At 35.9% G+C, this 13,689-nt stretch overlaps 1 protein-coding gene across 3 annotated transcripts; it reads left to right on the top strand.

The window, feature by feature from the left end:
• The first annotated feature begins 4,517 nt into the window (after positions 1 to 4,517).
• On the top strand, positions 4,518 to 12,340 carry LOC110756377 (Leucine-rich repeat protein kinase family protein). Of its 3 annotated transcripts, XM_088252047.1 has the most exons (13): positions 4,518 to 4,886; positions 5,599 to 5,664; positions 5,860 to 6,026; positions 6,435 to 6,567; positions 6,682 to 6,753; positions 7,017 to 7,160; positions 7,382 to 7,453; positions 7,581 to 7,646; positions 8,704 to 8,774; positions 8,869 to 9,012; positions 9,290 to 9,631; positions 10,339 to 10,733; positions 11,761 to 12,340. In XM_088252047.1, exons 3-13 carry the CDS (start codon positions 5,918 to 5,920, stop codon positions 12,073 to 12,075), a joined length of 1,863 nt encoding a protein of 620 aa, XP_088108173.1. In that variant the 5' UTR covers positions 4,518 to 4,886; positions 5,599 to 5,664; positions 5,860 to 5,917; the 3' UTR covers positions 12,076 to 12,340. The 3 variants fall into 3 exon arrangements, with proteins under 3 accessions (XP_088108173.1, XP_021813488.1, XP_021813489.1); XM_021957796.2 differs by lacking the exon at positions 5,599 to 5,664; XM_021957797.2 differs by lacking the exons at positions 5,599 to 5,664; positions 7,382 to 7,453 and having other exon boundaries at positions 4,519 to 4,886.
• Positions 12,341 to 13,689: the final 1,349 nt, after the last annotated feature.

Below are 13,689 nucleotides of genomic sequence, written 5' to 3'. Positions count from 1 at the left end.
ATGTGAGCTTGATAGGTGATTGACATATGAAAAATGTATTATTGGCTTCGCATGGTATGGACACTATTATTTATTTAATGAATTAATTCCCAAAATACAGCTTGGATTAAAGCATGACCAACATTATATGTTATATTGAGCTTTAAATGTCTTTGGGCTTCTCGTGACTTTTTTGGGCCTCAACAACTGTTCTTAATGCTTTGAATATCTAGCCATATTTAACTGATTTGATGATCCAAGCAGAGATCGAGAGGAGATGTTTGGTGTTTGCTTCTCATAACAAATACCATGTCTTGAATGAGTGCCCGAGAGGGACTAACATGACTCATGTAGTTTTCTTGCAGGTTCTCATAGACCTTAATGGGTTCTTGATTTTTTAAATCCGTTGCTCGAGAGAGAATGGGTTGTTAATTAAGAATATTTTTGGTTGGGCCCGAGAGGAGATATTGAATGAATTAAGAGAAACCAACTGTCAACATAGGTAGTAATTACGGTTAATTGGCTATAAGAATTAAGTGGAATTGGTTATGGTAAAATTGGATGCTCTAGTATCTCATCAACTTGATTTTCCACTGTTAATTAAATTGCTATTTTTCATATTTATTTTAATTTAGTTTAATAAATCAATTACTCTCATTAATTAATTGTTCAAATAAACTTCTGAATTAATCATAATTGGTACTTAAAAGGAAATTACAGTCTTCGTGGAAATGACACTTCACTTATCTCTATATTACTTGTGCGGATTATGCGCTTGCAATAATTTCACAACATACAACAAACAGATTGTTTCCGCTAAAGATAAAGACAGTTCAAGCTTGTTTGATGGCTAAGGAAGATGACCCGTCATCGCCATGACACTTTAGATATGGTCACTTGAATTTCAATGGATTGAGGACACTTCATCAAAAGCAAATGGTGACTGGCCTTCCCATGATCACACCACCATCCAAAATTTGTGAAGATTGCATTGTTGGCAAGCAACACCAAGATTAATTCCCAAAAGGAAAGTTGTGGAGGGCTTATAATCTGCTGGATTTGGTGCATTTAGACATATGTGGCCCAATTAATCCAATTTCAAATGTTAAAAAGAAATATTTTGTTTTTTTTTATCGATGACTTTAGTCGATAGGCATGGGTGTATTTCTTGCAGGAAAAATCAGAAGCTTTTCATGCATATAAAAGTTTCAAGACACTTGTTGAGAACGAAACTGGAAGAAGGATTTGAACACTTTGAACAGATCGTGGTAGAGTCTAGAGTATTGCTCAAAGGAGTATGAGGTTTTTTGTGATGAACAAGGCATAAGAAGGCAGCTCACAGCCGCATATACACCTCAGCAGAATGGTGTAGCCCAGCGGAAAAATCGAACCATTCTCAACATGGTTAGAAGCTTGTTGGTCAAGGGAAGAGGTCCAAAGATCTTTTGGCCTGAAGCAGTTATGTGGTCCATTCATATTTTAAACACATGTCCTACTTTTTCTGTTAAAAATATGACACCCGAGGAAGCGTGGAGTGGAAGGAAGCCAACCGTATATCACTTCAAAGTGTTTGGGTGCATAGCATATGCACACATTCCATATGAAAAGAGAAAAAAGCTCGATGACAAGGGCAAGAAGTGTGTGTTTCTTGGAGTTAGTGAACACTCCAAAGCCTACAAATTGTACAATCCAATTATTGAGAAAGTGATTACAAGCTGAGATGTGATCTTTGATGAAGAAAAGATGTGGGATTGGAATGGAAAAGTCAAAGAACAATAGCTGATTCCAGCCAAAATTGAAGATACAAAAAATAGGATTGAACAGCAAATGCAGTCCTCATATGAACACTTGCCCATTTCTTCACCAATTCCACTGGCAAATGAGCAGCCACCAGAAAACCAACGTCCAAGGAAGAGGCTAGCTTGGATGATTGATTATGTAAGTGGATATGAACTCTCAAATGATGACACTACTGCTCATTTTGCTTTGTTTGTAGATTCGGATCCTATCTCCTTTGAAAAGGCAGTCAAAGATACAAAATGGAAAATTGCAATGGAGGCCGAAACCAATTCTATTGAGAAGAATCATACATGGGAGCTAACTAATTTGCCTAGGGGTCAGAAAACTATTGGAGTGAAGTGGGTGTTTAAAACCAAATTGAATGAAAAAGGTGAAATAGACAAGCATAAGGCTCGTTTGGTGGCTAAGGGATACAAGCAAGAATATGGAGTTGATTATAGAGAGGTGTTTGCCCCTGTTGCACGGCAAGATACAATTTGTTTAGCAATCTCTTTAGTATCCCAAAACTCTTGGCCTATTTTTCAATTAGATGTAAAATCTGCCTTTTGACATGGTGAATTGCAAGAACAAGTATTTGTAGATCAACCTACATGCTATGTACATGAAGGAAAAGAGGAGAAAGTTTTGAGATTGAAGAAGGCACTCTATGGACTAAAACAAGCACCACGAGCTTGGTACAACCACATAGATGCATATTTTGTCAAACAAGGCTTCCAAAAGTGTCCATATGAACATACTTTCTATTTTAAGGTTGGCGATGAAGGTAAAATGCTCATCGTGTCTCTTTATGTTGATGACTTGATTTACACTGGAAATGATTGTGATATGTTTGATGAGTTTAAGAAGTCTATGATGAATGTGTTTGATGTGGCTGATTTGGGACTGATGCACTACTTTCTTGGCATAGAAGTAGTACAATCAGCTGCTGAAAATTTTATTTGTCAAAAGAAATATGTTCTTAATGGTTTTAGATGATGAGTTGCAATCCAGTTGGAACACCAACTAAAATTGGTTTGAAATTGACAAGAGATCCCCATGGTGAGAGAATTAACAATACTTACTTCAAGCAAATAGTTGGAAGTTTGATGTACTTGACCTCAACAAGGCCTGACATCATGTATGTTGTTAGTATGATAAGTCGTTACATGGAGAATCCTATTGAGATGCATCTCAAGGCAGCCAAGAGAATCTTTCGATACTTAAAAAGAACATCTGATTTTGGTGTTCTTTACAAAAAGGGTGAAAAACCAAGTTTTTTCGGCTTTACTGACAGTGATTTTGCAGGTGATATTGATGATAAAAAAAACACTTATGGCCATGTGTTCTTGATGAGTTCAGGTGCTATTTCGTGGTCCTTGAAGAAGCAGCAGATCGTGACACTATCCACTACTAAAGCTGAATTTGTTGCAGTTGCTTCATGTTCCTGTCAAGCCATTTGGCTGAGAAGAATGCTTGAAGTTCTTGGTCATCAGGAGCAAGGTCTAACAACAATATTTTGTGACAATGTTTCTGCAATAAAGCTTTCAAGGAATCCAGTTATGCATGGGAGAAGCAAACATATAGATGTTCGTTATCACTTCTTGCGTGATCTTTGCAAAGATGATGTGATTGAGTTAGAGTTTTGCAAGAGTGAAGATCAAGCTGCTGATATCCTGACTAAACCTCTCAAATAGCCATTGTTCGAGAAGCTTAAAAGCATACTTGGAGTTTGCTCTTCACATGTCGTTGTTCAAGGAAAGGTATCAATACTGGACTAGAGTTGAAGTTTAAATACTAAACTGTTTTATGCAGAAATCAGTTTAAAGGAGGCTGTTAAGATTTGTTTTTAAATTATTTATTTAATAATAGTTGTTGCCTATGGTTAGGAGATTAATGGACTATAGGAGAATTCCTAGTTTGTAGGAGTCATGGTTAGTGTGGGTAACCATGTTTATTTTCATGCTTTTAATTGTGGATTATGGCTCCACAAATTCTGCTAAGTAACGATCATGTTATTTGCAACAGTAGCTTTGTTTTTCCTATTTAAGGTGTACTCTTACATTCAGTTCAATTTATCAAGTTTGAAGCTTTTAGCCATAACTTTTGTGTCCAACGTTTAAGCAAGCAAATACTTTTAGAGTTTCAGTTTTATCCAACACTTCTTGTAGAAATTTCCCCGGCCGGTGTTGCCAAAAAAGATGAAACCCAACAAAACAATCGATAAAAATGGTGGTGGTTAAAATAGATGAAATCTTGAAAAACGCAAAACATACAGAGAGGAAGGGAGCGGACAAGGATAAAGAGAGAGGGTTGGATAGGAAAAGCAATGGGGAGGGGAAAATCGGGTTGAGGAAGAGGATGCGATGCGACGGAGAGATGGAGAAAACGGAAGTTGGGGAGCGGTTCCTCTCGAGAGCCCATGATTAAACTTTAAAAACTAAAACTATGTAGTAAAAGCGATAATATACTAAACTACTCTAATTTACGTGAATGATATTTCGAACTTGGGAACAAGGAGGCGGACCACACTATCTTCAAAGGAAGACGAATTCGAACATATAGGACTTGTCGTATAAGGGTAATTTACCTTGCACAAACGTAGAACAGATTTTACATTGCCATGAAATGTAAAAACGACTTTACCAAACAATCATGCGACGTGACTTAACACTGCAATTGCATCTAAAAGACATTCTGATAAGGCCAAATGGCTGTCATTTGAATAAAAGAAAACAAGATAATGGTTGTTATCACTTTAAAGCCCAGTGACCCGGTAATTAGTGGGATTCTGATTCTTATTCCACATTCCAAACTCCACACACTCCACAGCAGCTCAAACCCCTACCCCAACCCCAAGTAGCTCTCTCTCATATTATTCTCTGCCACTGGCCTTCCCAAATTCCTCTTTCTTCATTCTTCCCACCTTTTTAAATTTTTTTTTTTTATTTTATTTATTCTCAGTGCCTTGTGGACCCTTGCACTAACCCAGCAGCACTCAATTCATATCTTCACAATCAATCATGATCACAACAATAATAATAATAATAATCACATTATTTAACTTCTTCTCCTTCTTGAGCCATGTTATCTTGTTTCCTGGTGGGTTGCAACAGCCATGGCTGAAACTAGTAAGTTCTTGTTTTCTTTCACTTTTTTTTAGTTTTATATGTTCCATTTTGTTTTGTTTTGTTTTATTTTGTTTTTCATTTATTTATATTGTAACTATATTTCAATTATCTTGATTGGGTTGTATTAGAAATTGGGACTAGGTCTGATTGTAAGAACTCATATTCTCCTCTTCAGCCAACAGACATTGGCTGTGTCTAGAATGACTGTTTTAGGTTACTCTGTCTGAAGAGGCAATGATATTCCAAAAGGGTTTTCTTTTCAGGTTGTATATGAAAATTTCATTCACCTTAGAGGGAGCTTTAATCTCAGGGGTTGAATACCAAAATGATTTCTACTTTTCTGCGTTTCTAAAAGAATTTGAGGTGAACTACTTGGAATTCTGATCACATCACTGCAAGAACTCCTAGTCTCATAAATACTCCCACGCAGAGAATTAACATTTAAAAAATCCCAAACACTATAACCGCAAATTTGTAGAAAGGAGATCATGCTATCCTATTATTTCATAGTTAGTACATCAATGTCCAAAACCAAATTACTATAATAGCAAACTTATAGACAAAAAATTCCAAATCAGTATAACATAAAAGTTATAGAAAAAGATAAAATTCTCATAATCGTATTGTTACGTAATATTCCATGTCCAAAATCAAGTCAGTATTTGATCAGATGAGAGATGGGAAACATAATCCTAAAACATTGAGCTACTAGATTGCAGGGCTAGTACCAAAGGTAACAAATGCTTATGGTCCAGAAAAGGCCCCACAAGTTATCAGGGTAAGCAATATCAACAGCACAAACAGAAGTAGTTGTTACAGGAATGAACCCAAAAACATGTGTATTTTCCCTCTCCTTCATTGTAGTAGATGTATTAAGTTCCATCTGTACAATTATAATATTTTTTTTCTTTGCTTTCCAGGCCGGAATCTCTTCTACTCTCAACTGAAAATGCTTTTTTTTTTTTTTATGCAGTCTTCCCATAAAGAGGCTAGAGGTGTCTGGGTGAATAATCGTCAGTAGTTCAGGAGACATGTCTGGAGCATTTTCTAGCTGGCATCTTTTAAAGCCAATCATAAATTGGTTAATGTTACTCATTTTGCTAAGAGTCAGTTTTGCATCTACAGATCCAGATGTTGAAGGTATGGTGATATCTAACTATTATTTGTTTTTAAGCAAGATTTATTTCTGGTTGTAAAATGAGGTTGGTTCTGAAATTATCAATGCGGATATGATTTAAGTGATACTTTTCTTACTACTTAGTTAAGAGCGTTGTCATATATTGTTCTAGCATTATTAACCTGTAAAATTATTCACCATAGAGTTGTTACGTTTTGATTTTTCATGGAGTAGACGGATGCTCTGTGAAACATAAAATAAAGTACTCAGAAATGAAGGAAAGGGAGATGCATTCACTGCTAGTGCCAAAACAGAGAGAGAGGGAGAGAGAATCTTGATAACTAGTCTAAGTTAATATAAACAAAAGTTCTTTTCACCAGCCATTTATGGCTCTACATACAATTTCGTTCTTCACTTACGATAATGTGCAGGTGAAGCATTGATCGATTTGCTTAGGGCACTGAATGATTCCAGTGGCAGAATAACAGATTGGAATTATAATCTCGTTAGCCCCTGTTTTAGCTGGTCTCATGTCACTTGTAGAAATGGAAATGTCATATCCCTGTAAGTTCAACTAACTTTTGTGACCATGAAAAAGCTACATTTTATTAATACTGCCATCTTTGAAAATCATTTATCTTTGCAGTACATTTAATTTGTGAATGTACTACTTTGCAGGAGCCTGGCTTCAAATGGATTTTCTGGAACGCTTTCTCCTTCAATTACTAAACTGAAATTTTTGGCTAGCCTGTAAGTCAACTTCTTGATGCATTAGCATTCACCTATTGCATGTTGGATCACTAGTTTGTGCTCTGGTACCAAAAGAGAGAGAGAGAGAAAGAGAGAGAGATAGAATTTAAGTTTTCCTTTATCATTGTAACTTTACATACTGTCAACTGAGTCATAGAAAAAAGTGGAATATAATACCTTGTAGTTCTTGTTTGTTTTAATTCTGAAGAATATATTTTTGGCATCCAGTCGTGAATTTTGATAAAATAACTTTATTTATGCAGGGACTTCCAGGATAATAGTCTAACGGGCCTGTTACCCGTTTATCTTGCCAACATGACACATCTACAGAATCTAAATCTTGCAAACAATAATTTCAGAGGTCCTATACCCAATGCCTGGGGTCAACTGTCCAATTTAAAGCATTTGTAAGGCTGCATTTCCATTCCTAAAAGATTCCAACTTTCTTATTCTTCTATATAAGTAAAATGTTCTTGTATTTATTGGGGAATTGCCTTGATCTGTAGCAGTTACTTATGCTGTTGTCTTATCTGAGTGTTCTACAACTCTTTATATTGGAAAGTACTATCTTGTGAACACTTTCCTGTTCTCCAGAAAAGAAAAATTAATCATCTCACCTGTGCTTCAGGGTATTGAGGGGTAACCACATATCTGGACATATTCCGGATTCACTTTCTAATATTAGCGTGTTGACTGAACTGTGAGCAATTCCATTTTTTCACAATCCTGCTGTTTGACTTATTGCCTAAATATAATTGCATGCCCATCTGAGCTTGCACACTATGTGAAATTCTTTACTGTTTATAAATTCCTTTCTTTTTTGGCAGGGATCTTTCATCGAATGAGTTAACCGGAAGAGTTCCAATGCAATTCTTTACAATTCCAAAATTCAAGTAAATACCATTAAACTCTGATTCTCATTTCCTTTTATATTCCCTTGGATTGATGTATTGGCATCAGTAATAATGACGAATTCTTATTGTAAGAGAGTTAATGCGGATTACTTATATATATCCATGTTTCTATAATATGGTTAACCGCACTTGCGGATAACCAGATTTTGCACGGCCAGTTTACCAGCATGCACTGGCTGGGTCATCTGCAAGTGCGGTTAACTGTATTATAGAAAATTGGATATATATCATACTCATATAATATATATTATATAAAATACATCCTTATTTTGTGCTTGTCTGCATGATATAGGAGTTATACGAAGGATGTCTTTGTTTAATTCCTTCACTGGAGAGATAGGCTTATGTGGCTAGAGCTAGGGGAAAAAGATGATTTTATAGGAGGGATACGGGTGGAATTAATAAAAAGAGTGGGAATCGATTCAGTTCTGTTCTCTCGTTCCTGAGGGAATTGAAAGCACCAGCTGAACCGAGCCGGGTTTCGAACTGTATGACCTTAATTTTTGTCAAAATCCTAACCAAACCAGCCGGTTTGGTCTGGTTCAGTTTGGTTCTGCCCACCCCTACTGTTGGTGTAGGACCGGGCTGACCAGCCCATTAAAAATCTTGAATTCTAATTAAGAGGTTTGAGAGAGTTCCAGCACTAAAGATGTATTATAATGTCTTTATCATGAAATGGTGCTATGGTCATAAAGAGACGAGTTTAGTTCTTCTTCTATTACAGAAAGTTGGAGGTATAGGATTTGACTTCTTGACTGCCACTTATAATAGTTTCAGCAAGCACAAGTATCATTTTGGATGTATATATATATACTATTTTTCAAATGCTTAAATTCCTACTTATTATAATAAAAAATGGTGTAAACTCCTTTGGTTCCAATGATGTGTAATTTGGTTCTAGATGACCTTTCCGTTATTATAATATTTTCCTTCAGCATTGCATCTACATTCTATAATTTGCAACTTACTGTATACTTGTCAAATGGTTATATTATATATCCTTAATGGCTTGTTATTAATTGTTTTGTCCTTACAGTTTTACAGGAGCACATCTTGCATGTGGTTCTAGCTTGAAGCAGCCTTGTGCTTCTGGCTCTTTTCGCCGAGGTTTATTCTTTGTACAACTCTACAACTCTCTGTTTCAGTTTACCAACTATGTTTGAATTACCTAGGAATAACCTAATATTTTAAAATTTGGCAGTTTCAACCAAGAAATCAAAACTTGGAACGGTTATAACTTCGGCAAGTTGCGGTGTAACAGTAATTCTTTTGATTGGGGCTCTTTTCGCTTATCGATATTATCGCATGCACAAACTAAAACATGATGTCTTTGTTGATGTTACAGGTAAATTTTCCTTACCTTTTACTTTTGAGATCACTTTCAGTTTGTACTAAGCATCGTTATGGAAATTTAAATTTGAAATCATCTCAACCTAGTTAAGTTAGAATTGATCCCCACCCTTTGTAGTCAGATGTGTAAATAATCACTTACCACGTTTGATGTTTGTATTCGTTTAATCTGTATTCAAAAGTCCAAATGCCTGAAGTTGCATCATGAGCTACACAATCTTGTCAAACTAACATCTACTCCACCCCATTTTCTTTTTTTAATGTAATTTTAGGTGAAGACGAGTGCAAAATTTCCTTTGGCCAGTTAAGAAGATTTTCCTGGCGTGAAATTCAGCTTGCTACAGATAACTTCGATGAAAGCAACATAATTGGACAAGGAGGCTTTGGAAGAGTTTACAAAGGTGTCCTCTCAGACAATGTAAAGGTTGCAGTGAAACGCCTTACAGATTATAATAGTCCTGGTGGAGAGGCTGCATTCTTGAGAGAAGTACAACTCATTAGCGTTGCAGTTCACAAGAATCTTTTACGGTTGATTGGATTTTGTACAACTTCATCCGAGAGAATCCTTGTTTATCCATTCATGAAAAATCTTAGTGTTGCGTATCGCTTGAGAGGTATGTCCTAAAAACGCATTGCTTGAGTTTACTTTTCTATTTCCCCTCTGCATTTTTCAGTGTGAGTGGCTTGGAACACAAGCATGTTTTAGGACCATGGTTTGAACTTCTTTTTGTGCTTGGTAAGTGATTAGAAGCCCTAATTCAGTGTTCAGTCAGTCCCAAAAGAAAAAAAAAATCATTGCTGTTGCCAAGTTCTGTTTCATTTGAGAGAGCCTGTAATTTTTCTTCTGTTTTCGTGGTATAATTTAGCAATAGAATTCTGCATCATATTATGACATGAGGTACCATCTTTGAAATTTTTTCTGAGATGCTCCCTAATCCCTACTTCCTTTGTTGTTTTTCTTGGTAATTTTAATTACACCCATTAGGTATCGTACGGTCAACCTCACCTTCCAGCCCATACTTATGGAGGAGGTCTTTCATCGCACGTATTGATATATAACCACCATCTTGTGATTCAAATTCCCAAATCCATATTTCTATTTTCTTCAACCAACTCATTATTCAAGTAAGGACATCCTGAACATCAACCCCCCTCCCTACTTCTTAAGGAGGGGGATGGGATTTACATCATTTGTATTTTATGCTTGTTCGTTTGAAGGTTAATCATCACTTAATTCTTTGGAATGGCATATCATGATTCTCATATATCTACTGTTCAATATTTTTAATTCATAACATTTTCTTCCTGATATATGTGTTAGATTTAAAACCTGGTGAGAAAGGCTTGGACTGGTCAACAAGGAAACACATCGCTTTTGGTGCAGCCCATGGCTTAGAGTATTTACATGAGCATTGTAATCCTAAGATTATACACCGTGACTTAAAGGCTGCAAACATTCTTCTAGATGATAATTTTGAGCCCGTTCTTGGAGATTTTGGGCTAGCAAAGCTGGTTGATACAAAATTAACTCACGTTACCACTCAAGTGCGTGGTACCATGGGTCATATTGCCCCAGAATATTTGTCCACTGGAAAATCGTCAGAAAAGACTGATGTTTTTGGATATGGTATCACACTTCTCGAACTTGTCACTGGTCAGCGTGCTATAGATTTTGCTCGGCTTGAAGAAGAGGAGGATGTTCTTCTGCTTGATCATGTAAGATTTATAGTCTCCTATATGACTTCCTGAACTCTTTGGGCATATCTATACTTGACGGGATTCTTATATGTTAAAATGGTACCTCTCCTTTATGGCAGCTTTTATCTTTTATCATCTATCAGTTAGTCTGTCAAGTTTTTGGCTTTTCTGCATTTTTTCCCTGATAATCGATAGGCATAATTGATGAGCGAGTACATAATTAGTTCATTTCTCAAGTTTTCTCTGCCTTTCTCTGAAGATTTATATAATCCTTCATGGGATTGTTAGAAAAGGATGTCTACCCCTTTTAGTTGGTGAGCATGCCACTATTCAATTTTATGAACTAGTAGTAGAAATTATGGGTCAATGTAAACTTTTCTCTAGGCTAGGGGTAATACTATGAGGGGGAAGTCACAAGACCACAGATTGGCAGGATTGAATGGAGATGCTAGAAAGAAGATTGTCAGGCATCTCCAAAAATCCCAGGCGAATTTAGATACGTAGAATATTTGCATAGATTTGGGCTGGGACCTTGTCTAACATTGGGTAAACGAGAGTGTTACAAGCGGTACTTAATTTGGGCTAAAGAAACTTAACTGCAATATATTTATGCTCTTTTGATCATCATGAGAGAGAGTGTGTGATGTGATTGTGACTATGGTGTTTCTTGGGGAACAAGTAGCAGCTACACCTTATTTTGGAGGAATAGGCGGGATGGCTAGGGGTTCGCCAAAGTTTTTAGAGAGGGAGAAGAGAGCTTTCTAACTCTTAACTATTATATAGTCTAGTAAGAATCAGCTCATGTTCATTACTAACTCTTAACTATTATATAGCCTAGATAATTCTTGTTTGACATTTTCCATGATGCCCTGTGTAAATTGTCACCTTTAACTTCAATCTTGCTCAGGGTTCCAATGTAGCTCAATATTTTTGAAACAAGTTTCAACCACATTGAAGTTTTTTTGCAAATACTGTCTTCTTCAATGCTTTGTTGCTGCTTCCTATTTGGTGTCTTACTTAAATTATGTAAATATGATCTCAACAGATCAAGAAGCTGCAGAGAGAAAATAGGCTTGATGACATCGTGGATGGAAACATGAAGATGCACGATCCAAAAGAGGTTGAGACTGTCATTCAGGTTGCATTGCTTTGCACTCAAAGCTCACCCGAGGACCGTCCGACAATGGCACAAGTGGTTAGATTGCTGCAGGGAGTGGATCTAGCAGAGAGATGGGCAGAGTGGGAGCAGCTTGAGGATGTAAGGAATCGTGAATTCTCACTCCTGTCTCATCACCAGTTTGCCTGGGCTGAAGAGTCTACACATGATCAAGAAGCTATACAATTGTCCAAGGCAAGATAGTAGTTGTTTCCTACATGCCCTAATTTAGAATTAACCCAAATATTACTAATTATTGTACCATATATAGTATAAATGTATATGTGTGTGAAAACATAAGAGAAGAGAGGAAAAGAAAGTTGTGGGATATGATATAGCCAAAGATAAGTTTTCATTTCGTATAACCGCTACATTGGCGTGGGTGGATATGTATGTGGTCTATGAGACATTGTTGATTAAATTTTGAGTGGGATTGATTTAAGGTACTTTTAATCTTCATATTTTCCAATATTTGTTTCCAAGGAACTCTTTAATATTCAACAAGAAGGTTTCAGTCCACAACGGAATCCTTTTGGAGCAAAACTTAATGAGTTTCATTTAGGTGCATATGTTAAGAAAAATTTTCGGTGTCAGAACGAATACGATAAAACTATCGAATATGTATTTTTCGGTGTCATAACGAATACGATAGAACTCTCAAATATGTATTCTTCTCCTAGTTACAAGTAAGATTTACGAGAAGTGGACCTTAAGTAAAGTAATTAAATAACCTAATAAAGTCCAGATAGGTGAATACATACCTCCAATCCTCAACTTGACGAATGAGTTGTAGCACACCTTATTTTTTAATTGTCTTGGACAGAATATGGACTAATTGGTATTTAGTCTTCACAAATGGAATATTAATTGCCTTCATTTTTTAATAAAATGCCTATCCACTTCAATATGTAGAATCATTATTTTGTACATTATCAATCACAATAGTTCATAGATTCCTTGAACCATTACTCTGTACTCCGCCATCTTTTGCTTATTGCTATGCCAAGGGAGAAATTACCTCCAACCAATGTACTTGATGTAGACCTCATGTCAGTGATACTACCTGCCCAATCAACATCGGTGTACCTTTTCCACATTTAAATGCCCATGCTTAGAGAACATAAGTCATTTCCTTGTTGCTAACTTCAAATATCTAAGTATACGACTTACATCATTTACATGAAAGGTGTGCTCGTATATGTCACGAGGTGTGTGTGACAAGTAAATCAATTGTCCAACCAATCTTTGATACATTTCTTTATTTAAGTAGGTAGAGTTTAGGTTAACAATATAGAATATGAATGACTACCATAACATCCATATAATCTCCACAATTTCAATGTTTTGTAACCTATACACTTATTATGGTAATTAGTAGTACAAGTACTTTTGAAGCACAAAAGATACTTTTAAGAACAATTTCTACTATCTTTCTCTACTTCTCACTTTTCTATACAATTTGTCTCATATAACTTGGCTACAAAAACAACATTATTAAGTATCTAATACTCTGATACTCGTATCCGATATGTCAATACTCCTATTGTATTCCGATAATGTTAATTTTCAAAACTCAATCTGTAAACACCCAGCCTCTTCTTCTTAATAGAAGCTAGGTCTTCATTTCATTTGGGAGAGAATAACCATCAAAGAAGAAGAAATAGGAAGAAGGAATTAGAAGCAATCATTTTTTCCTGTGATGACAATGATGAATGAAGTTAGAGATTTGGGAAGTGGCTTCTCAATGTTTTAATTGTTTTTGTGTTGCCTTTTTTTTTTATATAAATTTTATTTATTTATTATTATTAATGATTTGAA

The sequence above is a fragment of the Prunus avium genome, chromosome 4 (assembly GCF_965620075.1).
Source record: "Prunus avium chromosome 4, drPruAviu1.hap1.1, whole genome shotgun sequence".
NCBI classification, from domain to species: domain Eukaryota; kingdom Viridiplantae; phylum Streptophyta; class Magnoliopsida; order Rosales; family Rosaceae; genus Prunus; species Prunus avium.
This window is presented reverse-complemented; position numbering and strand designations above follow the sequence as displayed.